The 27,328-nt window shown below is 43.1% G+C and overlaps 1 protein-coding gene across 1 annotated transcript; it reads left to right on the forward strand.

Annotated features, from left to right (window-relative positions):
• Positions 1-7,847: 7,847 nt before the first annotated feature.
• ube2e2 (ubiquitin-conjugating enzyme E2E 2) lies at positions 7,848-26,557 on the forward strand (the record flags this gene model as incomplete). Its single annotated transcript, XM_080540849.1, has 6 exons — positions 7,848-7,918; positions 9,666-9,854; positions 10,820-10,870; positions 22,272-22,404; positions 24,413-24,560; positions 26,460-26,557. The coding sequence occupies exons 2-6, from the start codon at positions 9,673-9,675 to the stop codon at positions 26,555-26,557; spliced, it is 612 nt and encodes a 203-aa protein (XP_080396975.1). The 5' UTR covers positions 7,848-7,918; positions 9,666-9,672.
• Between the last annotated feature and the right edge of the window lie 771 nt (positions 26,558-27,328).

Genomic DNA, 27,328 nt, shown 5'->3' on the forward strand with positions numbered 1-27,328 from the left:
CCAAAGGGAACAGTACAAATGCTATTGCTATAATGCAAAATTATTGTTAGAACAGGACACATACTGCTCAAATTCATTCATATTCAGATTAAGAAGATGAATATATGAATATAAAATGAGGATTGAACTGTTCAAAGAGTGAATGATCCACTAAGATCATCAATGGAGAATGGAGATAGAGGAGTCGGAAGGTCACGTATTATGTTTTCTGTGTTAAAGAGTAGATTACAACATCAAACAATCCAAATGATAAGGAAATGGGTATGATACACGTAGAATACAAAGAGCATCAAATTCAAAAAGAGAGTATTTTTTTTTTCTATTTTCATCACAGACGATAATTATTGAGATATATTATGTGCAGCTCCATTTTCACTGCTGAATAGAGAGAAATTTGCACATAGAAAAAGACAACCACCAACCAAGAGTATACTCTTACACCCTTGAATGATTCCTATACTATTCAAGATATTATTGTGTGTTTTTCACAAACACAAAAACCATGGTTTCATACAATGGGTTGGAATGAACGTGTGCTGATTAAAACGTTAAAGAGGTTGATTGAAGCTCTCATATCAATGGTGGCAATCTCTGAAAATAGAGACTGGCTATATACAGTACGTAACAAGAATGAGAGGTTTCATGTCCAAGCAAGACCTTGAAAAACTCATCCATGCATTTGTTTCGAGTAGACTTGATTATTTTAATGGTCTACTAACAGGCCTATCTAAAGGAGCTGTTCGTAAATTGCAGCTCTTCCAAAATACCGCTGCTAGGGTCCTAACAAAAACGAAGAAATTGGAACACATTACACCAATCCTGAGATCCCTGCACTGGCTACCAGTCTCTCAGAGATTTTTTTTTTAATTAGAGAATCCTCCTAATTACATACAAATCACCAAATGGTCTTGGACCAAAATACATATCAGATCTAGAACACGGTGCAGCAGCTTTCAGTCACGCTGCCGCATGCTCCTGGAACAAACTCCCTGAAGAAATCAAACAGGCCCAAACCCTTAACATTTTGAAATCTAAGCTAAAAACCTTCATGTTTTGCAGCAGTTATGATTAAACACAAACACTTCTGTCTTTTTTCTATTAACTATTGTCTTATTAAATGTTTTATCTATTTACTTCTTATATTTGCTTTTATTCATAAAAAATAAAATCTTACGATGCTCCTCTCACTATATTTTTAAATAATGTATGTAAAGCACTTTGAATTGCCCCTGTTGTATGAAATGTGCTCTACAAATAAACTTGCCTTGCAGACATACTGTCCCAGCCAGGTTCAGCTTCATGGGACACAGGCACATAATTCAAATCTAACATCAGAATGCATCCGACTCTGCTCACAGATACATAACACAGACACAGACACACAAACACACACACACACACACACACACACACACACAGTGAGAAACTGAGAGAGAGTATAACATCCTATCTACCCCTATCGACCCCTGCAGCTCCAGACCTGTTTCTCATAACAGGACCAAGATGCTCTCTAAAGGAGCATTACGATGTGTCTGACTGACCTTGGCTCGTCCTCCACTTCTTGTCACATCCCTGGTCCCGGCCAATCAGCCTGCAGTACAGCCTGGCTGCCATCCCAGAGACAAGAGGAGAAACAGACATCCCCCCCCCCTCCCCTGGTCTATTTCTCTTCACCACACTACCATGACATCAAGATGACATAAAATGTCACTGTGTCATTAGACCACAGAGCAACATGGTCTGATACGGAGAAAAGGAGGAGAAAAGGAGGAGAACGCAATGTAGACAATGCTCATCCGGATGTGGATGGGATTCCTTTCAATTCCATAAGCTCCAGTAGTGAATTGTGTTCCAATTAGGTAATTGATAAAAGGGTGTTAATTTGTTTAACGATTCTTCAGTATCTGGGTATACTATACAAATAGTCTAATAGTCCAATTGTGTGTCCTTTATATCCTACTGTAAATTGAAAATAAGAAAGCTTTACGAATTTGGAACGGTATTGGAGTTTCAAAACACTTCACCGACCCGACCCTGGTTCTGACTCATTCCCACGCTGAGTACTGCAGGTCTCATAGCCCCACCTTGTGTCCAACACCAGGAAATAATTTACACTCTCGCTAGTCTGTTGATTGATGAGCAATAACCCTTGTATTTCTTGTCACTATAGAATCATCAATAAAAAATATATAGAATTGTTATTGTCATTAAAGTGTCAGTGATTGGATAATGGCCTTACAATCCATACAGCAGGTGAGGAGTTTAAGATGTCAAATGATTTAACAGGTCGGGTAAATCATAGGATAACAATTGGCAAGATCTTCATCTAAACAAAGCGATTTTACGATACGACTATACCGCTTTTATAAGCAGCCCACTGAGGTTTTTTGAGGACAAAGCATCCGTTTGAATAGTAAACATGACTATCTGAGTCTATCTGTGGGAGTCCATCAAGGAAGGATATGGAGAGTATTTGCCTTTGGTATTGTTATGCATACAGCATTATATTGCTTTCTAATCCTTTGAGCCAGCGTCTGCTACTGTACTGTGTCTGAGTCCCCACCCCTGTTATTTCATCTTTCTGTAGGGCACAGAGACGAGACACTCCACCTCGCCGCAGCATCCAATCAGATGTGGTATACCCTACGTGCTCAAGCCGTCTTGACCTTGCTGTTGCTGGAGGACTCTGGAAAGGCCAGTCAGCAGAGGCTATCTCAGCCGATGCCACCTACGAGTGCCACCACTTCCTAGCTCTCACTAAGTCATGGACCACACCGGGGAACACAGTTAATCCAGCAGCCCACTCTGCTGCCTACTCCTTCCCCCACACCCCCCCTCCCCACACACACACACACACAAACACACACACACACACATTAATGGGGCAAGGGCATGATAGGACATGCCTTTCCCCCCCATCTCTTGTTCTTTGTCTATCACATCTGTCCATACACATATTTGAATTATGTGCTGTTTCTGTTACACATTGTCAAACACATTGTTGTTGCCTATCGCCCCCCACTGGCCCCAGGTCAGCTTGGTGACTTCCTGGAAGAGTAATAATAGTTAGAATACCCATAACCCAGTAATACCCATGACCACACACAACAGAGCTCCTGGTTGGTGACTTTATCCTTAAGGTTGACAGTTGCACCATCTCCCCATCTCCCGAAGTCCGCAACCTGGGTGTCATCCTTGACTCCACCCTCTCTTTCCAGTCACACATCAAATCCATCACCAAATCCGCCTTCTTCCACCTCAAAAACATTGCCAGACTCCGACCATCACTCTCTGACTCTGTGTGCCTTCTCTCATCTATGCCTTCATCACCTCCTGCCTGGACTATTGCAATGGAGTCCTGTTTGGGGTACCCAGCTAAGCCCTGGACAGGCTCCCGGATTTGTGCAGAACTCAGCTGCCAGGATTCTCACCCACACCAAGCCCTGGCAGCACATCACCCCCACCCTCATCCACCTCCACTGACTTCCGGTCAAGTCCTGCATCTTGTACAAAATCCTCCTACAAATCCCTCCATGCCCGCGCCCCCCAGTACCTAACTGACCTCCTCCGCCAACATACCCCATCCCAGAACCTGCGGTCCTCAGACATGGGTCTGCCTTCCACCCCCCCGCACCAACCTACGAACCTTTGGGGACAGAGCCTTCAGTATGGCAGCCCCCTCCCTTTGAAATCCACAGTGATCCGCAACACCCCTACCCTGGACACCTTCAAATCAGCCCTCAAAACCCACCTGTTCACCAAGGCCTTGGCGTTGTCTCGTTTTCTATTTTTGTCTGTCTGACTGTCTGTAAATGTGTAAACCGTCCTTGGGTTCCTTGAAAGGCGCTACATAAATCTAAGATATTATTATTATTATTATTATTATTATTATTATTATTATTATTATTATTATTATTATTATAAGAGATGGGTGTCCTTCTCAGCTTCATTCCTGAGGACGGCACATCACTCGTTCTCTTGGGTGACTTCAACATCCAGTCAGAGAGGTTTTACTCTTCTGGCTTTCTTAATCGTCTCTCCTCTTTTGACTGTAACGTTTCTCACTCTCCTCCAACTCATGCAGCAAGAAATCAGCTTGACTTTGTCTTCACAAGATCCTGCTCCACCTCTTAACTCACTGTTAACCCTCTTCTGGTTCCTGACAATCACTTTGTGTCCTTCTCCCTTCCCCTCAATTCCACCCACTCGAACTCTACCCATACTGTTACCGCCCACCGCAATCTGCAAACCCCCCACCTCTCTCTCTTCTGCTGTTCTTTCTTCCCTACCCTCTACTGAATTTGTCTCCCTTATTTCTACTGGTAATGCTGCCTCCTCCATACTCCTATCTATTCTGACCTCATCTTTACACTCTTGCTGTTCACTAACCACTAGGCCAGCGCAATCCTCTCCACCTGCACCATGGCTGTCTGAATCCCTGCCAGCTAGAAGAACAAGGCTTCAGGAAGCTGAGAGGAAATGAAGGAAAACTGATAGTCCTGGTGGCTTTACCTCTTATCACTCCCCTCTCCTCCCGAATGTCTCATCCTCTGTGTCGGCTTCTTCTAAGCATTATAATGATTCAACTTTCTCTGCCTCTCTTACCCAAGGAAACTCCTCCACATTTTCCTCACTCCTCAACCCTACCTTCCCCTTACCCTCCCTCCCTCCTCCCTCTCTGCACATGACCTTTTGCTATCACTACTACCACTTATCCCAAACCCTGATACCCTCTGTCAACATTCTTCCTTCTACCCAAATCAATTCCTCCCTGACTACTGGCTCTGGCTCAGCAGTCTCTGGGTTTGTATCCTACCTGTCCCATCACTCTTAGCAGGTAAGGTGGAGAGGACTTGCTGTTCACATCACAGACTTAACACTGGTATCTCTCCAGGGCTCTATCCTAGAGGCCTTATTGTTCATTCTTTATACCAAATAATTAACTTTTTATTTTTATTAAAAGTCTGATAAATGACTGAAATGTTGATGCTTTGTAATATTTCACTTATTATATAGGCCTAGGTCCACGGTTCCAGTGCTATGCTCAGCATACAGTATAGCTCTATATTATTCATCTTTCATCATGTCATTGTTCATTTCGTGCTTAGGGTTGTGTTATGATGAATGCCTCCCATGCTGTTTATGTACCAAATGTTCTACTAGAAATCAAATATCTCTATTCTATCAAAACATTTGCTAAACAGATTTTGTGGAACATTATTTGCAAGCACATTCACACAGATGAACCTAATTTCTCTCTCTCTTTCTCGCTCTCATTTGGAATCGTACTCTCTCTGTTTCTTTCCCTTGTTCTCTCTCTCCCTCCCTCCCTCGTTTCTCTCTTTTTCTTTGTCTCCGCCTCTCTCTCTCCTCTCTCAAGCAAGACAACATCTGTGTCGAATTTGTCGAATCTACTGTCACTCAACTCAACCGCACTCAACACAAACACACACACACACACACACACACACACACACACACAAAACACACCAGCCTCAAAATCTAATTCCTGCCAATCTGAAGACAAGCTTAATAAACAGCCAACTGCCCCAGGAGACTCTTGGCATTCCTCCTCCATTGGTTCTGCTCTTGAGAGAGAGAGAGAGAGAGAGAGAGAGAGAGAGAGAGAGAGAGAGAGAGAGAGAGAGAGAGAGAGAGAGAGAGAGAGAGAGAGAGAGAGAGAGGGACCGGGGAGAACATGGAGGACCAGGTTTGGGGATTGTTCTGGGTTTAAACTTTATACACTGCATTTCCATCACAAAGCCCCTCACCACACAGCATCCCTGACCTTGAGGCCTGTCAGGGCCAAACTCAGGAAGTGTCCTCTGCGCTGCAGCCTCCTCTATTCACACACGGGCCCGGGCTATAGGTCGCCGACAGCCCCCTCGTTGGCAGAAGGCCATTGTTATGCTGATCTAATGGCTCTGGAGGGGTAATCCAAAAGGCCTTCATTAGAATGAGGATCCAAATTCATGAACATTCAATGAGGGAGGCACATGGCCACATCACAGAGGAGCAGTGAGGTGAATTATGGTCGTATTATTATTACGTTGGAGGCGTGATATCAAAGTTTGGTTCTAATGTATCAGATGAATGCAGTTTTGCGGGGGGGAAAAAGCCGTTGGAGGTGACATTGTGTTGTTCCCCTTACAAGAAAAAGAGACCCCATATCTACATACAAAACACCCCACACATCTTGTGAAGTGGTTTAATGCCTTATAAACATAGCACTCTCCTCTATAGATGCCTTATAAACATAGCACTCTATAGATGCTCATAAAGCATTATCAAACTGTAAAATAATAAAGAAATATTGGCTCCTTGTCACTACGGCTGTATTATAAAGTGTCATACTGCTCCATAACTTGTTTGTGACCTTCTACCGCTGCACAGTGGAGAGCATCCTCACCTACTGCATCTGCGTGTGGTTCTCCAGCTGCACAGCCGCAGAGAGGAATGCGCTACAGAGAGTCGGGAGATCGGCCCAGAAGATCATCGGCGCCCCCCTCACCTCTCTGGAAGAGCTGTACAACACACGCTGCCTCAGGAAGGCCTCCAAGATCTCCAGGGACCCATCCCACCCTGGGAACGAACACTTTGTTCGGCTGCGCTCAGGCAGGCGGTTCAGGACCATGTTCGCACGGACAAACAGACTGAAGCTCAGCTTCTACCCCAGGGCCATTCAGGCCCTGAACACAGCAAAGACCTAGGTTCTAGGCCCTGGACAATCTAGACAATTTGATGGCAGCTACTAGATTGTAAACATAAGTGCAATATTGAAATACAACTGTGAACATTCTAAACCTGCTAACTGCGACACTTTAAATGAATGTGCAATAATACTATGTGCAATATGACAACCCTTGTGTACATAAGGTTCAGATATAGGAAAAGTTAGGATATTTATAGCATAGCATAGAGTACAGCACAGTGTTTTATTGTATAGTATAGTAGTATAGTATAGTAGATAGTGTACATAGCCTTTATTTATGTAAACCAGCTCTTTTCCCTTTTTTATTTTACCCTTGGCCCTCTTGTTTTTAGTCTTTTTTCCAAGCACCAGGGGAGCCCCCCCTCCTAAATGTCGTTGTATGGTACCTGTACTGTATTAATGACAATAAAGACCATTCATTCATTCATTCATTCATTCAACTGTATCTGTAAGATGGCATCAATGCACTAAAGACGGTGAGAGTGTTAGCTAAGCCTACCCCACCTTTTGCTTGAATTCAAACCGTGCTCGGTTGGACTGTCTGTGACTTCCGCACAATCAGATGGCTCAGATCGATACAACGATAGCATGATCTCGACGTATCTGTTTAACTTCATATCATTCTCAATACCTAGGTGTTTCTGTCTCCTCATGCCCTGCTCCATGTCGACCTGTCTCCAGGATACCAGAAATGGCACGGGTACTTTTGGCAGTGGAAAAAGGATAATAAACCGGGCTGACCCGGGCTGACCCTGTAGTGGAAAGGCACCATTAGCCGACACTGTCTTCTTTCCAAAATGGTCCGTTATCTTGACTTCTTGTCTCTACAAACGTCAACATTAATGTGTCCCTTCTTTTGACCACCGTTACAGAGGTGCCGCGTGTGTGCGTGGGCTTCTACAACGTGTTGACCGAATGCAAGTCAGTCGCAACTTCAGGCCCCATCACACATTTTTCATCCATCATGGGCGACCGTCGCGTTGTGCACGAGCAGCGCGTGCGAGGCGCAATCCGGGAGCGCGCGTGCGAGGCGCAATACGGGAGCGCGCGTGGAGGCGGTCCGGCTGCTTCAGTTTCTCTGTAATCGCTTTTCTGTCGCTGCTTCAGTTAACCAGCAAGAGCAAGGACACGAGCTGCGAGCAGACGGATATACTTTTATACCTGGGGATTACACTATAGAACACAGCATCGACGGCCAGCTGCCAGGTAATATTAACGCACGTCTTTAACTGTCCTTCGTAGTTCGTACGTGTGCAGAAAGTAAGTCAATGTCCCGTGAAAGGAAAGTGGCGTTTTCCCCCAACGAGGGAGGGGGATGTGTGGGACGTGCCTCCCTTTGTGCAGGAGGCGCAGGGCTCTCTCTCCATGCTCATCGTGGTGGACACTTCCAGAAACGTTGGGAGATTCAACACATTTGCAAGCCCGTTTCGTTCCCCCCCCTCCGTAAGCTGGCCTTTGCAAGTCCTTGTTGCCTTTCTGGAGGATTCTATTTCTAGTGAAACGTGTTTTCTATGTGCATATTTTTCATGAGTTGTAAAACGCCGAGGCCTCTTCATTTAAATACCCCCATAGCAGGATATATCACAGCGGGTGCTACTTTTCTTTTTCCCCTGCAGTGTTAGCTGTAATGATGTTTGTTAACCTTTTTGGGGGGACAACTCCTATTGGTGTCGTGGGGGGGGGGTCTCGAGCTATTTGTTTGTTTGTTTTTTCCCACTAGAATTGTTGTTGACCTCCCATCAACGAGCAAGAAAGAAAGTCATACTACATTTGTTTCCGATGTTATTGGGCAAAGAGGCCCCAGAGAGAACAAACAGCTTTGATCAATGTTGCACTGATACGTTTTAAGCATTGATATCATTGCACCAACGTTGCCATTACATTACACGCCTCTCTTTTGCAAGTCGATACATGTGTCTGCAGAGTGGATACATTCAGCGTTGATGTCCTTATCATGGGATAACGCCCCCGGGAAACACGGAGAGCGGTTAAGCCCCGCTATTACTTCACCGTTTGATTAACCGTTTATCTCTTATCAACAACGTCACGTACTCACCAGCCTTTACAACAACCACAACATACATACATATTGAAATGGATGTATTGGCTTTCGTTGCATTGGCACACAAAGCTTCTAATAGTGTTTATCATCTAAGTCTTGCACTTGAACATTGCACTGCCACTGCAAAGAGCATCTCATGCTGAGATATATCTGTCATGCTGAGATGCTCTTTGCAGTGGCAGTGCAATGTTCCAAGTGTGTCTTTGGATCTGTGCTCCATCAGACGGTGGATGTTTTAGAAGTGCGTAGTTAGTTTACCACTGGAGCACGAGCGTCGTGCACAAGTCAAGATACTAAATTAATTTGTTTAGGATATGTGATGCATTATTGTCAGTTTGCTTCTTACACGTTGCCTCTGTTGACTTGACGAGTCCAGTACATCTTTTGGGCTTTGTTCACTCAATTCATAGTGAGATGCTTCAAGGCTATTTCATCTCCATGTAAGATGTAGCCTATGATGCATAACCATAAAATGGATATTGGGACCCAATGTTTAAGCCTGCTCAGTCAAATTGAATCTTTGTGAATCTTTGATAAGTTTTTGCAGTTGTAAACTGACTTTATTAGCTTCGTCCCTCCGGTGTGTGACACACAAGTCACCTCATCTGTCATCTGTCACATGTCTACTGTAAATGTTAACCTCCTTCTCTGTCTAGGTAACATATGAGACTGGGCAAAGAATTTCCTCTTTGGAGTAATGTCAAAAATAACATTCTAACAAAACAATGATTATGAAAAAGTATACTGCCCAACCGTGGCAGTGATGCAGTCCTCAAGTAACTCTAATTTAGTTAAAATGACCTTGGTAGGCTACTGTTATACCACTTGTGTGTTAATGGCGTATATAAATCCAGTAGGAGCTTCAAGACATTGTTCTGTGTCCCTTTGCAGGGCCACAATGTCCAGTGAGGTGCAGAGACCGGACGACAGCCCCAGTACCAGTGGGGGAAGCTCGGACATCGAACAAAGGGAATCGGTACCCCCGGAACAGGAGCGGGAACAAGCACAACAACAGCCCAAAAAGAAGGAGACCAAGATCTCAAGTAAAACTGCCGCCAAACTCTCAACGAGTGCCAAAAGGTAAGCCCATGAGTTTGGCTTTGTTGGGTCTTAACATTAAACTCTGATCTGGAGACCTGTAAAGTGGCTCCTGTTATGCTGAAGCCATGCCACACACACACACACACACACACACACACACACACACACACACACACACACACTCACACACACAAACACACAGATGTTCAAAACAAGCCTAGTGGTATTTAGGTAGAGCAGGTTTGAGCACCTCCCCTGTGCTAGGGAGGTGTGAAATTATGATGTCATGCCAACAGCTCCTGAGGGCATTCTTACTCATCGATGCCATTTAATTTATATAAAAAGAATATTATTTTTAAAAAAAACTCTGTTTAATCCATACAAGATGTGAAGAAACGAAACGGTGTACTGTGCCATATGATTATGCACACCAGGCAGTTGACAGCTGGTTAAGATGATAGCCGCACTTTCACGCATCAGTTCCATTTGTTTGAATGGACTTGTTCCACACACTGAACACCCTCTGTCCCCACCTATCCTTGCCAGAGAAGTGTTCATTCTCAGAAGGCAAGGCGACGACAGGATTTTGCAACCAGTTGAGCAAGGGTTGGCTGCAGGCTCCCGTGCATGTATAACAGCTCTTAAGGTTTTGAACATCTTTGTGTGTGCGTGTATGTGTGCCCGCGTGCACGTGTGTGTGTGTGTGTGTGTGTGTCTGCAAATCAGAGTTTAACATTAAGACCCTACTGCTTAACAGCACTCTTTCATCTAATGTGGTGCATTAGTGTTCCCCAATGCCTGACTCACATGAAATGAATGTGACATACCTTTAAGACTGATTGGTTACATTTCAATGTAGTGCATGTTAATCATTGTTTAACCTCTTCAGAATAATATAGTTTATTTCATGTTAATGTTGTCCCTCACAAGTGACGTTGTCTTGTTGAGTAAAATTGCCTCTAAACTTTGCCTCTAAACAAATTGCCCTTAACTTTATTTTTCAGGATTCAGAAAGAGCTTGCGGAAATTACACTAGACCCACCTCCAAATTGCAGGTAAGGAAAGCTATCTTTTGTAGAAAAGCACTTGTTACTGGTTTGGAATTCAAAGCATTGTTTCTCTCATGGATTAAGGTTTTCTTAAGGCTGCTGTTTCTACTTTGTTTCTTACGGCTGCTGTTTCTACTTAGGTATTACAATATGAGATGGTAGTCTCCCAATGTGTGGATAGAAGTCTGTTTTTAGCTGCTGTTCTCTTTATAACACCAGACACCCACATATCAAAACCAGCATTTATACAATATGTTTGGTTCAAGGCACACACACAGAAAGGAAATGAAGTGGTGTGACTTTAAAAGCTGTTTCGGTTATCGTGTGGCTCCCTGTTCTGCTGGGGATTTACCACAGACAATGGTTATTGTGTGCCGCTGTCCGTCCTTTGAGGAAGAGATATGGTCGGCTGGAGAGTGGCGGACCACATGTGCATCAGCCTCACAGGATGACAAAAGCCATCCCTCAGGGACTGTGTGCAGGAGCCAGCCCTTATTAACTTAAATAACATAAAGTGACGTTGTCATTGATTATCCCCCTGTTTATAACAGCACCATAATTACCTCAGGCCCGGCACTCAAAGGCAAATTAGGAAAGAAAATGGAGGCCAGGCAAGGGAAGATTAGGCATTTGCTGAGGGATATACACAGGATGGAGTACATTAGAAGAATGTTGACGTTTCTCAACCATTTTGAATCCATTTATAGACACCTGTTAAAAACAATAAAGGGAAATGGCTTTCTATGAGTCACCGAGGAGTGCACTATTGCTTCACCAGTGCATGAACTAATCACTCTCACTGGGTGTGATTTTAAACCCTTGCTGGCCTGAGTGGCCTCAATGATAAACATGTAGGTAACCGTTTCATTTTAATTCAAAATGGAGTTTTGTCAATGCAGACTGCAAAGGATATTAGGTATTGAGTATTTACACATTTTCCTTGAGGGTCTCTGGTAATCTGTTTCAATGGCCTCCTAAAAATGAGGTTGGCTTGCTTGAAAGGATTTAGCTGGAGGGTACAAGGAAGTCATTTGACAGTAAAGTAATCATGGACGGAAATTTAGCAGTCATCTTCGGCAAAAAAAGAACCAGTTGCATAGGAAACAATTAGGCCTCTTTTAGATAATCCTCTTTGTGTGTTTCATTATACTTATTAATCCCAAATTATAAAAAAGCTCAGTTTTATTTTATAACACATCCAAATTAAATGTTCAAGATCAATTGTTATAGTGTAATAATTAGGGTCAAAGAATGCGCATAGCTAACGATTTCATTAAGCGAATAATGAGGACAATAAACCATTTGCATGAACAAGAGCATGTCAAAGTCAATGTCATTCTTTGTATCCCGTTTACTCTATTACGGTTAGCCCCAGAGGTTTTTCCACCTTATTTCACCCGCAAACGGTGTCACTGCCTCTTGGCCCCTTCAGGAGAAAGAGTGAGTGTCGTGTCAAAAAGATCACCTCAGTGCATTCAACATTTAGAGCTGGGACCATGTCATATATTTCTTTCCCATTTCTTCCTGGTGAAAGGCCCACAGACATAGCCGTTGTCCTAGCCGGAGAGAGAGGCTCCTAGTCTTTTCATCATGTAATAAAACACGATCTCTTGAGATTCATTGACAGGGCTGCAAATTGAATCAAGAAGTTATATCCTGAAAGGCTGAAGGTAATGGTTAGTGTTGTTGGATCATTCAGTTCCTGTTCTGCTTTATCCCAATCTTACCTTGGGTTGACACTGTTGTCTTTCATAAGCGCTGCAGTGCTCAATATTTGTTAGGAAAAAATATGCTTTTTCCACAATTTGAGCCCGGTGGTGGTGTTTTGCCACCATTTACAAGGGCAGCAACTGCCAGCCAGTCTTTTTAAGTCACTTCAAGTGCCATCTTACTCAGCATGTTGTGACGGCTCTCTCACCACCATACCATTGTCATGCCCCAAATGTGGAAGCACTTTTGAAACTGAAAATGATATGACATTGTAATTAACTCTCGTACAGGCAGCTAATGTTCTCTCCACATGTCAAATGTGTGAAAATATCAAATCAAAATAGCACTTGTACTCAGACTGAATGTTACAGTAGAGGTACAAATACTGACACACTTTCAGGGAAGAACTCTTGTGAGACCAGATTCACTCTCAAAACAGGTTCATATAGCACTGTCAATCACCAGCGCACACTGCTTCTGCTAACCCCTGAAAGCAAACAGCATGATGTAAGGCCCTCAAGATGCCCCAACAGGGAAAGCCGGGTCTCTGAGAAATGTCAGCATGGTTTCTCAGACAATACCCAGCTGTTTTTTTGTTTGTTAGTTGTTAGTCTAGTCTGTCTACATGCATCCTGTGCTGCTGTAGCATGTCAATGTCACAGGAGAACCAACCAATGCCCACAGACCTCGAGCCCTCTGTGGTTGAAGGGATCATCTCTACGTCTGTGACGGCTGCTTATTACCGTGGCGACCGTGCTCCTCTGGGATTCTGGGGGAGTGACAAACTCAGAATCATTTTTCACAGTCTTGCCATTAGCCACAGTGGGGATGATATCAATATTTATGAGGGGTTGGAGGGATGCGGCGGGGTGAAGGGAGGGGGGGGGGGGGGGGGGGGGGTGGTGTGAGAGGACCAGGATTCTCCTTGATCAGTTCAACTTCCAGGAATTGTAGAGTGAATCTCCAAGATTTGGTTTAAGAGACCAGTAAATGGACTTGAGTCAACCATATAGATTGGTCAAATGTGTCCTCATGCATGTGTCATTGTCTAATCAACAAGTTCATGAATACATTGAAGATTAGTCTAAACATATTGAACCTGATCTTGACCTTTTCAGATTGGTTACATCAAATCACTACAAAAGATGTCAACATCTGTGTATCATATAGCACACATGGGGGAGTAGGTAATAGTTAGCTTAGCTAGTGCAGCAAACTTGACGTTTCTACTCAAGAGTGAGTTTTCTTAATGGCTCTTCTCTTTGCGGAGAAAGTTTTGAGTGGAAAGAAAATCATCTTTGAGTAAATGATGGTAACTGCTATGTTCCAGACCCCAGACAGCATCTTGTATTAATTCATCCTTAATGTTTTCCACTGCGGCACTTGTTTGACAGCCAACACTGCCCGTCTTGATTCATGCATGTCATTGGATTCTCAATGTCCTCATTTGCAAGGTACTTCTTGCAAACATTTGTCCAGAATGTTATTAATGGATTCCAGAGGAAACCAAGTGTGAAACATCATGTGGACATTTTGCGGTGAAGTGCTGCCATTACACAACTGGTTTCACAGAAGTGGTTTAGGTCATTGAAACTGACAGAATGGTAATCCACATCTGACGTGAAAGCAAACAGTAGAATCTTTGGCAAGCGAACAAATAAGTCAAAAGTAAACAGTCGCTCTGCAATTCCATTACCACTTTGGCAGAGATACCATCTCAAAGCTTAATGGGATTCTCTGAGCCACAAACAATAGAGGAAGAGTCAAAGGATATCTTTAACCGTCTTCGTTATTTCTATGGCTTGTTAAAATAAACAGTAATGTTAATGATTATCTCAGACATGAAGTGGTGACAACTAGTAATAACATGATGAGTAATGCCATTTTGTTTGAGAACAAACCTTTTACTCAAAGCCTTCACTACTTTTACAAATAAATACAGTTGAACTGGTTTGATGTGACGATGTGACTGCATTACACACAGATGGACGACACTTGTTACTCTTGATACAAATTGAGTGCTTCATGGAAGGTCCAACAGCACCACTCTTAATCATTGACCTCCCGGTAACAGGTCCATTTCCTGAGCCTTGAGGGCAAATGGCTGCCTTAGAACGGTTCTGTCTGGGGTGAGACACAGCAAAAAACATGTGATCATCATGGTTAAATGGCTCGGAGACCGAAGAGGGCACTGTGCTTTTCTGTTAAGCTTAAGGCTCTACTTTTATTGTTTGTTGTGACATATTTCACTCTGCTACACACCAAATCGCTGTGGGTTAAGTGATATTTTATGAGTCATCATTTTGAGTCATTCATGTATGCAAAGCCTGTGTATTGTGATAATGATATATGCTCTTCATTATTCATTTGAGCCCAGAGGCAAACATTTGCACTGCATAAGAAGCTTGCTGCAGGCAGCAGCAAGGATGCAAAGTGAAAAAAATGCTTATCCCACCAAAGTCTGTGTTCCTCCGAGACATCCTGAAGAATTAGAATAGAGGACACGGATTGAGAGTGAAAACTACATTATACAACATCTGATTACCACCACCTGGTGACAAAACCGTACTTTGAATTTAAAGCCACAGTATGTAATTCATGGAGCCTTTATTTATTTATTCATATATACACACACACACATGCATGCCTACATACATAAATGCATACATACACACGCACACACGTTTGATATTTGCCCATTGATTCTTGAAGAATATCGCATATAGGCCTAGATGCCTCATGAATCTTATCCCCATGATGACCCAAAATACAGTGTACGGATGTTTCCAAACAACAACATAAACAAACACTGTATAGCTACGAAATATCTTAACCACTGAAAAGCATGCAGAAGACCTCTGACTATTGTAACTTCAGAGAGTTGAATGGTGTCTTTTTAAACATGTGGTTTGTTTTTGTAAAATGTATATACTGAAAATATATCCCATATTGATGTCACAGACTGTCAGGCCTTTCATCCAGGGTTCTGTATGATCCACTTAATGTGGCGGGGCTGACGTTTTGTTTTTCGAATCACAGATTGTGGCTTTAGGTACCTTTTTAGTAAATGACACATTTCCTTTCGGAAACAAACTTAAAGCAATTGAGCGAACCATCATGTGAAATTGTCTAGTCTCCCTTGAGGTAAATGTGATGTTCAGTTGGAGTGATGAACCACTTACAGTATGTTCATGTTCACCAATTTTCCTCGTAAATGTGTGTTTTTAGCGACAAACCACACAGTAATTGCAGTATTCATTGCGGAGATGAACAGTAAAAGGTTTGATTTAAAAACAAACCCATGTCATTTGAGAAAATACAGACGAGAGGCAGGGAGAAGGAGGTGTCACCTCGGCTGTTAAGCTCCACAGTAATTGGACTCGGGCTCGTTCACGGTCAGGCTAAAGTAAGATTGCTTCATTAAAGTTCCTGTTCTGATAACCACAGCGGCGCAGATAGAATAGAATATCTTAACTGAATGAGTATGCTATTAGGAGAGGAAAAAATGTGCCTGAGGCAAATGAACTGGAATGGTGAATATAATACACATAATGGCTCTATTTGCACATGGCAGTGTTCAAAACCTTGAAAACACTCTGATTCACATTCAATTACCGGTTAAGTCCCTCCGTTACTTATTAGCTCTTATTGTAGCGGTCCGCTGTCAGACCTTTTTACCCAGAAACCTACTAAACAGCTCTAGTGGCTGAGTGTTTTGAGGAGCGGAGAGGTTTTTCGAATGCCATTATTCAAAACGGCCATGTAGAATAGGATCCGTTGTACCGAGTACATCATCCGACTGTAAATAAAGACGATTTTCCATGAGAGGATTGAGGGTGCTCCCTGTGCTTTTATGAGGACAATATTACATTAGCTGCTCCACACGGTAAAATGTGCACTTACACTTATTCACACAATCACTCTAAAGGACCGGGGCGAAAGCATGTGTGTGTGCGAAAGCAGGCCAGGAATATGTCAACTCGACGCTCGGCCAAAATCCATGGTTGGTCTTATTATTATATACCTGCATAAATAAAAAGGATAAATGGATCAAATAAACTGTGCTTTCCGAACCACGGGCAGTGATGGGCAGTTCGACACCAGAGGTTGAGGTGAGGTGTATTCCAATGACTCCGTGATTGGTAGGACTCGGGTTTCCAAAATTCAGAGTGCTTTTTGGTTTGTGCCGCCTTGATGCTGCCTTGAGTCTAGTATAATTATCCTGCCTGACCCTCTGGCCAACATCTGTGGCTAGACACATTTTTGTCTACATATTGACAGTTCTGTCTGCATTTGGTTGTTGGTTTGGTCATGTCTGCACAAAGTTGTCTGGTGGAAACATAATGGGTCAACAAGCTAATAGTGGCAGATGAGGAACACGTTGCCCTCTCATAACCTTTAGTCTGGTCTAGTCTTCGAGTGCACAGCTCATGTCAAAGGTCAGATTGTAACACTGCACTGCATTCTTGAAATCATATGGTTTCCTCCTACACAGTTCAGTTGAGCTGAGCTCATAACAGAAAACAACAGCTCACCTCGCACAACCCCTTGTGAATTATAAAATAAACCGCTGTCCACTTCTGGTTGCATCCAATCTCCTCAAAACGAGAACCCTCTAAAATGATCTCGGTTTTAAGCCTTCTTTTCACCAAACACTCTAACCAGCAATATCCCTGATAATTGGGAGGCAACATTAGAACATCAGCAAAGCATGTCTGTCATAGGCAGGAGAAACGACAATGGCTGATCAGCTGTCCACATCTGCCTCATCAAGTCATCTGCTGCCCTGATGTCAGGGAGAATTATCAGAGCTGACAATGCAGCAGATAGCCTAGGGAAAGTCACAGAATTGACAGAGATTACAATACAATCCACATGCCATATGATAAAGGTTATCTCACGTTGGCACAATCTGTAGATTGCCGTAAGTGTCTGTACCAAGGTAATATAGACGGTTAAATGGGGCAAAGCGTGCCCCAGTCTCATACACACTGTAGCATTGTGCTACTCAAGGGAAAGGTCATTCAATATATATGGAAATTATGCCCGGTCTCCTTACTTATGGATCACAGAGTGTTATAGATAGTTTCCAGTAACTACAACAAGCATGAAGTGAATTAATTAAGAAGTAGGGCTCTTGTACAGTGCTGTAGTGTACAGCATACATAATTATTGTTCTACTGCCCCTCTGTCATAGTTTAAAAAGACAATTACTATAGTGTTGTTTATTACATGGTTGTTGTTTTTTTATTATATTGTTGTCTTATGCACCAACCACACCAAGGGCTGGGCAAACGATAAAAATCATTTTCGATAATCGCAAGAATTAACGACCAATTATCGATTAATCGATAAGCTTTTTTTTTCATAAAAAAAAAAAAAACTAGGGCAGAAATAACAAGCATGTTTTCCTTGGGGAAAAAACGTTATTTGTGTTGCTATTGCACACATTCATTCATTCACATTCAAACTAGACACTACAGTCAGATAACAATCCTCTTAAACAAGGCAGTGAGTAGCCTAAATTGTTTAACTTAAAAACACATTTTACATTATAAATAAAAATATAGAAAATAAGTAACTCACCATAGGAGCAGTAAAAAAACAGTTACTCACAAATAGGAGGATGACTGAAAACGTTAGTGTCCTTAAGAGCGTCCAGCTTAACTTAAATTTAAACTCCAGCGAGAGACTGTAGGCGGCAGGCCTACTGGTTCTTGTTCAGAAAGATGATCATGTTAACATGTTCAGGGGTGAGAGACGAACACAATCTGGTGACAGTTAGGCCAGCCGCAGAAAACACTCGCTCCGAGGGCACCGAGGTTGCGGGGATGCAGAGGTAGGTCCGCGCTAATTTGGCCAACCGAGGAAACCTTCTTTTGTTTAATTAATGCATCATGCCGTACTGCGTTGCGAAATTCAATGCGAAGGCGAATCCAAAGTTCATTTCTCACACATAACGTGGCCAAACTAATTTCCATTATTATTATTTTATTTTTTTAAATCCAATTTATTACCGATTATCGAGCAAAATATTTTGTGATCGACCAAGATCCTTATCGATCAATTATCGATCGTCGATCATTGATGCCCACCCCTAGTCGAATATACTTGGCAATAAAAAATAATTCAGATTCTGATGCAGTCACCTATTTTCAGAAAGGACCTTTGTGCTTAGGTCTTTTCTGTCTAGTGGAACAAAACTGAGACACTTGAGAATGTCTTTGTTGCCTGTAGGTGGGCATCACTGCAGCATGTGTTTTCTTCATTACTTCACACTGAAACGTGTTACAGTAGGCCATGATCAGGAGGATTTAGGTGTACCCATATTGATCCAAAAATGTCATGTTCATTATATTTATCTCAATGGCTGAGATTATTATGATTATTTCTGCTGCAGAGGAGGCTTCTGTCGTTAATTGAACAATTCCATATTGTTTTACTCGTTGACTGTAATAGCAATATTTAGCTTTCCGTGCATCCTGTTTCATTCTATTTGATAATGATGCAAGGTGTGCGTGCAAACTGAGGACGATTTCATGTTTTTCCTTTGCTTTTATTTCTTCTTGAAATAAACAAACGAACAAAAAAAGATGGGCGAGTCTCACAGCGATAGGAAAGCCATGTGAATCAGTCCTCTAAAGTGTTTTATTTGTGTATTCTGTTGTGGACGCAGCACTCCAGCTGTCCAAGCCATTTCCCCCATGAGTGTAATCTCAAAGGACGGGGCAGTGGCGGATTCTCACAGACACCCGCACTGTATCCCAGATTCTTGGAACAAATGACCCAAATACTCACTGAATCAAAGAATTCCACCGACATACAGCAGATTCAATATTGCTCGCTGCACAGAGGGGATATTATTACAAGGCATAGCCGTGGAGCTCCTAAGCACTGTTTTATGTTTAACGTCTGGTGTATTGGACCAAAGTGTAGCCTATCTGTTTGGATGAATGGGGGAAGTGTTTTCCCATAGCTATAGATAGAGAGGAGATGAGGAGAGAATGAGGACTGTTGGGGTATCATACCATCCATATATTGAGGCCATGCAGTTGCAGTCTGGATGTCCGATTATGCCACAAGACAAATAGTGAATTGAGATGCTTTGTTTCTCCAAGCCCCTCTAGCGACTTGACATTTTGTGTTCTATGGGCCAGATTTGCGAAGCACTGGTGCAAACGTTGTGGCTAGTTGTTTTCAGACAAGAATGAAACTGTGTTACACCAGTGTAGCCTAAATGTTGCTCTTGTTCAAACGCTATGTAAATGTGGTCCTATAAAGGTTGGATAGCTGCAGTCCTTCAACTAGAGGTGAAATTACTGTGCGTTATTGTTGAGTCATGTACTCTAGAATCATAGCCAAAGTTAGCAAGTCATAAGCCGTAACCTGCCCTTGTACGCTTGTTAGCTTTAGCCTTGGTTTTGGTTTTGGACTTGGTCAATAGGATCTGCTGTAAACCATCTCTCTTCATCGCCGCACCAGGGAACATGGTGTAAGGGACACACTGTTTCCAATAACCCTTCAAGGATGCTGACTCAGTGGACATCTTAATTAAGCAGTCTCTCTCTCTCAGTCTCAGTATATACAATCTCTGGTATGATCCTCAGCTCATGTTGCCGGGCAACCGGCAGTTGTGACATGCACTTTAAACTATTGACTTAGCCTAGGTTTACCCAGAGGTCCGCGGTTGTCAGATCTACACAGAGGTCGCAGTGCGGAGTGGAGCCCCGCTGCGTTGCCGTCTCATATCATCTCCATCTTTCTCATCTAGGCTTGAAAGCGTCTTCAAAAGTCTCTGGCTCAGTGTGAGGTACGCTTCTGGATAGCGTCATGCTACTATGTACATATGTCTCGCTAACCTGAATCGTGTGAAGTGTGAATTGTAAATCAAAAGTTTTATTCTCAAGTGTTTGGGGAGGAAATTGCCTTCACACAGATCAGAAACCGAGGCTTTTTCCGTCACCTGATGACCTGGAGCGCCACGCAGTAGATGAGAGATTTGATGGTTTAACACCTCTGTTGACAACTTCTTCCCCACTCCCCGCCACATCAACACGTTTTTCCTGCTGCGTCTGGCACTCATTTTCACTATAAACAACCAACTCTACGGCGAGCTCGTCTAAGGAGCATCTCAACATTTATTAGATTCGTAACGTACTATGAATAGTTAACATCTGCCATGTTAACCTGCAGCGCACCGACATGGCAGTCCTCTGTGTGTGATGCTCAGTTTTTCACGCAAATTATACCAAAATATACAGCACATTTTCTTTGTGCCTTGTCAAGAGGGGCAGATTTGCAGGCCTCTTATTGACACAAAAATAACTGTTGAAAAAGATGTAAGACCCTGAGGAGAAAGGGATCGTAATTAGCTAATTAAAGAAGGCTTAGAACAGTGGCATTAGGAGGGGAAAAAAATGGTTAGAGAAGATTAGTGAAATTAGCATATGTTGACATTAGAGCAAAGAGGAAATGTCTACTTTAATTCTATTTGTGGGGACTGATCCGTTCTCATGGCCTTGTTCTGAGCCACAAACGTTACTTCACTGTAAGAGGTGATTATTTATTGGAGAAAGCATATCCTGCTGCAGTCACTCCACTGGGAAATGTCAGTTACGGGTTTTTGGTGCATGTCAGCATAAACAGAATGAGGGGCAATATCTTTTGACAGCTATGTGCGTGCGTGCAGTATGTGCAGCTATGTGCGTGCGTGCTTCAGCGTGCATGTGTGTGTCTCTGTGCGTGTGTGTCTCCCTCTCTCTGCACGTGTGTCTCTGTCTCTCTCTCTCTGTGTGTGTGTGTGTGTGTGTGCGTGCATGTTTTTGTCTGCGTGCGTGTGTGTCTCCCTCTCTGCACGTGTGTGTGTGTGCGCGTGCATGTTTGTGTCTCTGCGTGCGTGCGTGTGCTCAGGTGTGTGTGTGCATGTGCTCGTGTCTGTGTGCTTGTGTGACTGTGTGCACGTGACCGTGTGTGTTTCTGCATGTGCGTAGGTGTGTCTGTTTATGCGCATGTCTGTTTGTGTGTTTCTGCAAGTGCGTACGTGGGTCTGTGTGTGCGTGCGCAATGGTGCATGTTTGTTTTGTCCATGTTAAAGATCATGCACAGTAATTACATGACATCTGAGGGATTGTTCATTGTCCTGGGCTTTCTGATCTGGACGTTGTCCCAGTCCTGTGTTGGCACTGCTCCAGCAAGGGCCTTCCTAACACCGGTGGGGGAGGGAACGGGGGGATGGAGTGAGTCTTAATATGGAAATGGCATTAATTACCAGCCTGTACGGCAGATGTGACCTTCACCCCCATTCAGAATAACTACTCATCTAATGAAGGACTATGGAGATACAATGACATTGCAGTGTATATGTTATACGAATTAATGCTTGTTTGATTGTTTTCCAATTGTGAAAATAAATTCCTGTAACTAACCAAAATTGGCAGTTGACAGATGATGGCTTTATTTTTGGGAATGTTTTGTTGCACATTTTTATTTGTTTCATGAATGTGTTCGAGCAGACTTCTGGATTTAAATCTCTGGATACAGGCCTAAGACTTACATATATCTGTCGTTAACCTGTCAGATGCTAGCATTTACCTCATCTCTCGCCATCTCTTTTTGCCACCGGTTTCAGTAGAAATGAGTCGATTCTGATGTGCAGAGTTCCTTAACATATTGACACGTCTCTTGTTTTCCGTTCCAGCGCTGGTCCCAAGGGAGACAACATCTATGAGTGGAGGTCAACCATCCTGGGACCACCAGGCTCTGTTTACGAGGGAGGGGTCTTCTTCCTCGACATCGCCTTCACCCCCGACTACCCCTTCAAACCACCCAAGGTCAGAGAACGGCCACACATGGTTTATAGCTTTAGGTCTAGGTGTAATTGCAGTATCCAGAGTAGATTGTCCTACAAAGACACTTAGATTTAGTAATCTAAAAATGAATTAGACCCCTATACTTTCTTTTATTTCTTTTTTGTTTCTTTTTATTATTACTACTTGATCTTTTCAGTTTGTAAAGCGTCTTTGAGTGTCTAGAAAAGCGCTATATAAGTCTAATTTATTATTATTATTAATATTATTATTAAAGCTGTTCTGGACGCTTCTCTCCCTCTGTAGAAAACTGATGTCATGCTTTAATGTCATTTCAACAGCTAGATTTACTTCTTGAGAATCAGGTCTGTTCCTGCAAGCTTACCAGTTTCAATGTTCAGTTTACATTTACATTTATATTTTTGCCATAGCAGACGCCTTTATGCAAAGCGACTTACAACAAATACATTTGTCTAAGTGAATGAATCATCTATCCATCAGTCATTGAAAGAAATAATGGTATGTGTCATAATGTCACATGTCATAATGCAAGAAGAAGGAAGAATTATTATATTAATATATACAGTAATAATAATAACCGTTATTTGTATAGCACTTTTCCTGCAAACGTTGCAGCCAGAGTAGAGTTTGAGTAGAGAAACTGTACAGGGGGTTAGAGCAGATGAAGAGGTCTTAGGAGGGACAGTTAAGGTGTAGCCTGAAGAGATGGGTCTTCAGTCGAAGGTTTAGTCTACGTTTGCTTCAGTGTATTATTTGTGGTTCAGTGGAAGTCATTATGAGGTGATAGAAATGTGCACAGGCTTTTTCTTCCTCCCCAATTTCCCTCTCACTTGCCTTCATTCTGACTCTCTTACTCTCTCTGTTTCCTTTCCCCCTTTTTCTCTTTCTCTCCATCCTTCCCTCTCTCTCGCTTGTTCTTTGTCTACTCTGCCCTCTTTCTCTCTCCCCCTCTCACTCCCCCCACCTCCCTCCTCTCTCTCCCCCCCTCTCTCTCTCTCTCTGAGCTGTGTAACCACCAGCTCTGTGTTTGACAGCAGACTCAAACAAATCCACAGGCTCCAGCTCTGCTCTGTGTAGCCAGAGGGTTCAAGTGTTTCCCCCTCACTGTGATCTGCAGCCAATCCCCTTCCCTTTGCCCATACCCTGCGATACACTCCGCCTCAGTGGACACACTCCTTCAGAGCCATGGTGAACACTCACTGACCAGGATGGGGATGTTATCCAGAGCCTCACACGCTTCCAGAGGCTTGAATGAATCCCCAGTTTAACAAGCTTGCCGGGTTAGATATGACCCCATTTTTTAGTTCTCAGGAACAGAGCGAGGCAGTGAGAACCGGGTGGGGGTTGTGGGGGTTATTTATAATGTCCTGTTTGACGTGTGTTTGGGAATGCCAAGGCTCATTAGAAGTTTCCTCTAGAAGGTCGAGGTCAGGCTGTCCAGATGTCTGATGATTGGAGGGGTGAGGAGGTGTCAGGTCTAAACAGATGTCAGGCTCATGTTCAATCACAGGCGGAGTAGTCAACAGCCTTGTCGGGGTGGAGGTTTGTTGTACAAAGGTTTGAGGTGAGCATGTTTGGAACCAACCGAAAACAATGAGCTCTAATCCCTCACACAAGTCCACCCGGAAGCAAATATTCACAAATTGTTTTCCCCTCAGTAATGACCACATGAGTAATGGCAAGATTAGGAATAAGCATATTGTTGTTTGTCTTTTTTATCCTATGACTAATTGTTATGGTGTTGTGCTTCTGGTTATGCACTATGCTGCTCTCTGGTGGCTGTTATAGTGAAGTCAAACCTGTCTTTGTGAGAAACTGTCACAGAAATAGTTGGCCGCCTTCCATGATATGATAGAGCTCTGCTGGAGCATAACGACAAGGAATTGCCTCAGCAAAGGAAGGATATTTCTCATTGTTGCTAGACTCAATTTAGCCAGTTAAGACGGCGGTCTTCTGTCACAATTGCTGCACAAAGGGTTCTGATCCACAAACTCTGTGTTTTTCTTGCCAGGTAACGTTTCGCACGAGGATCTACCACTGTAACATCAACAGCCAGGGTGTGATCTGTTTGGACATCCTCAAGGACAACTGGAGCCCCGCCCTCACCATCTCCAAGGTGCTGCTGTCCATCTGCTCCCTGCTCACAGACTGTAACCCAGGTAAGAGTGCTAAATGTTTCAGCACCGCTTTCAGTTTGTGCAACGTTTTTTTTCATGTTTGCACAAACAGAATACTTTGTGCGTGTTTTGAGGTTCCATACCACTCCATTACAGCAGACATCAATATACACAAATCTGACGTTGATCCTGTATCACATTGTGAGGAAACGTATACCATTCAGGGCGGCAGGTACAGGCCGGCTAGCAATCAGAAGATCGCTGGTTTGATCCCCGCCTCAGGAGGGACCTGCATGTGAACTAGTGACTGGAGGGTTGCTGGCATCATATCTAAGGTGCCTACCACTGCCGTTGTTAGGGTTGGGTACCGTTTGGGTTTTATCCGGTACCGGTACCTAACCGATACTTTAAAAACGGTACCGGTACCAAAACGGTACTTAATTCTGTACTTTTGATTTTTAAAAATGACATATATATATATATATATATATATATATATATATATATATATATATATATAATAACACGGTCGACAACATTAAACAGCTTTTCACTTTTTTATTGCTGAGGCACAATATATATTAGTTAAATATACACTCAAATTAAAATAAATGAAAATAAAACTCCTGAGCCTTGGGGACTCCATTAAGCTGGGGGTGCCTATCGTTGGTACTGATGTCGAATACGAGTACACACTTGTTCGGCAGCCCCTCAAGGACATCAGAATATTACGCGGCCACACATCCGCACTACGTCATCAACAGACGCGTCGAATCCTGGAGTGCACTGTCCAATCAAAGGCTTGCGTTCGTAAACTCGCTCTGAGAGCGTCGCAGCGCACACTGGGCCCGACGTCATAAGGGGAGCAAGTTATTTGATTGGACAGAAGGCATTCCACGAGTGGTGATCAGAATTCCAGAACGAGTTTACGGAACGCTCCCATAAGTCGAGCGTCGCGTTATGCCAACCCGCTAGCGGAAGTTGCTATTAGCAACCTTCTCGTTATCCTTCCGTACTCGCTGCTTTCACTGAGTGGAAATTTTACAGGCGATGTGACATCACGAGTCACCAGTTGACACCGGAGCGAGATAGAAAAGTACCGAAATGAGGCACCGAAATCTCCTTTGCGATTCGGTACGAGTACATACCGAATGTAAAGTAACCGGTACCTACCGGTACCGATTTTCGGTACCCAACCCTAGCCGTTGTGCCCTCGAGCAAGGCACTTAACGTTATCCTATGGCTGACTGTGCCTAGAGCAAAAAAATACATTTCATGGTACTCTGCAATGACAAAAAAAGTTGAATCCAATCCAATACCAAACCAACAGATACGATGTTAAATAATTTACCAGAACCACTTCAAAGTCAGGTCTATAAACCTTTCAAATTGTGTTTTAAACCCTCCCTGATTTGATGCTGCTGTTGGAGTAGGAGCAGCAGCCACGAAACCCCCCACCACTAATCACTAATGGTTGGTGGGTTGGACTGCAGTGGCTTCGCAGAGTCACAGCATTTCATCAGTACAGCACCAGCGAACAAACAAACAGTTCAGTTTGTTTGCAATTGTCATTTTGTTTGCACAAAACACAGCAAACTTTCTTTGGTCAGGAACATGTACCAACCGTTGTGTCAGTTGGTGTTTTCAGACCAAGTGCCATGTCGTATTTGTGCTGATTCAGTAGGCTAAATAGTTGTCTCATGCAGAGGAGTTGTCTGCTCTACCGTATTGTAACAGCATTACCTTCACACAATGGAACAGTAGCTGTAAAAAGTTGCCTTAGACGAAAAAGTCGAAGCAATGGTCAACAATGTGATTTATTTATTTATTTCAGCGCTCTGAACTCTCTCACTGTTCTCTCACTAACGCCATACCTGTGAGTCTCAATACATGAATACATGTTCTGATCAGCAACTTTCCCCACTTCCTCTGTCATTACAGCTGACCCTCTGGTGGGGAGCATCGCCACACAATACCTGACCAACAGAACGGAACATGACAGAATAGCCAAGCAGTGGACAAAGAGATACGCCACATAGATCCTCCCCTGTCTGACTCCCCCCACCCCCCCCCCCCCTCTACCACCCCCCAACCCCCCTCACTGTACCTCTCTACCTCTTTCCCCAGTCTGTCAAAGCACACTCACTAAGTGCAACGGTATTCATGTCCTTCTCCTCCTCCTCCTCCTCCCCCCCAACCTTTTATCTACCGTTTCTGTGTAAAGAACTGTCCTTTGTTCCTTGTTGACTTGAAAGCTTCTTTTTTATACAAAGTGAAGATTGGGATTTTATTTTCCAATATCTGAATGTTGGAATTATTGTATTGAAAAATGAATTATTATTATTATCTTCATAGGCATTGACCCTCAACTATACAGTATGTACCCTCGTTTTCTTAGTGGCTCCAGGAACAAAATGCAGATTATATGCTTTTACTTTTACACTAGGTTTTTTGTGTGTTTATTTTTTATTTCGTATTTCAGTCTTCAATGTTATCTGCATGGAACAGGAGGAAGATTTGCATCAAAGGAAAAATTCATGCTCTTCTACTCTCTTTGGTTTTGTTTGTACTGTATGTATTTTTTCAAAGGCTTTTGAGGCAGACCACAGATATATAGGTCTGCTTGTGAAAGAGGCAGGACTTGTACATTTACTGGCTACCCGCCACCTCTGCCCTGGCACCTCTGCCCTGGCAGCGTGGTTTGTTGTGCACTTGTATTACTGAAGCACCCAATAAAACACACTGTGGTTGGCTTGTGACACTGTTCTTCTCTTCTCTTCTCCTCTCTTCTCCTCTCTTCTCCTCTCTTC

This window comes from Nansenia antarctica (assembly GCF_963989245.1).
Source record: "Nansenia antarctica genome assembly, chromosome: 10".
NCBI classification, from domain to species: domain Eukaryota; kingdom Metazoa; phylum Chordata; class Actinopteri; order Argentiniformes; family Microstomatidae; genus Nansenia; species Nansenia antarctica.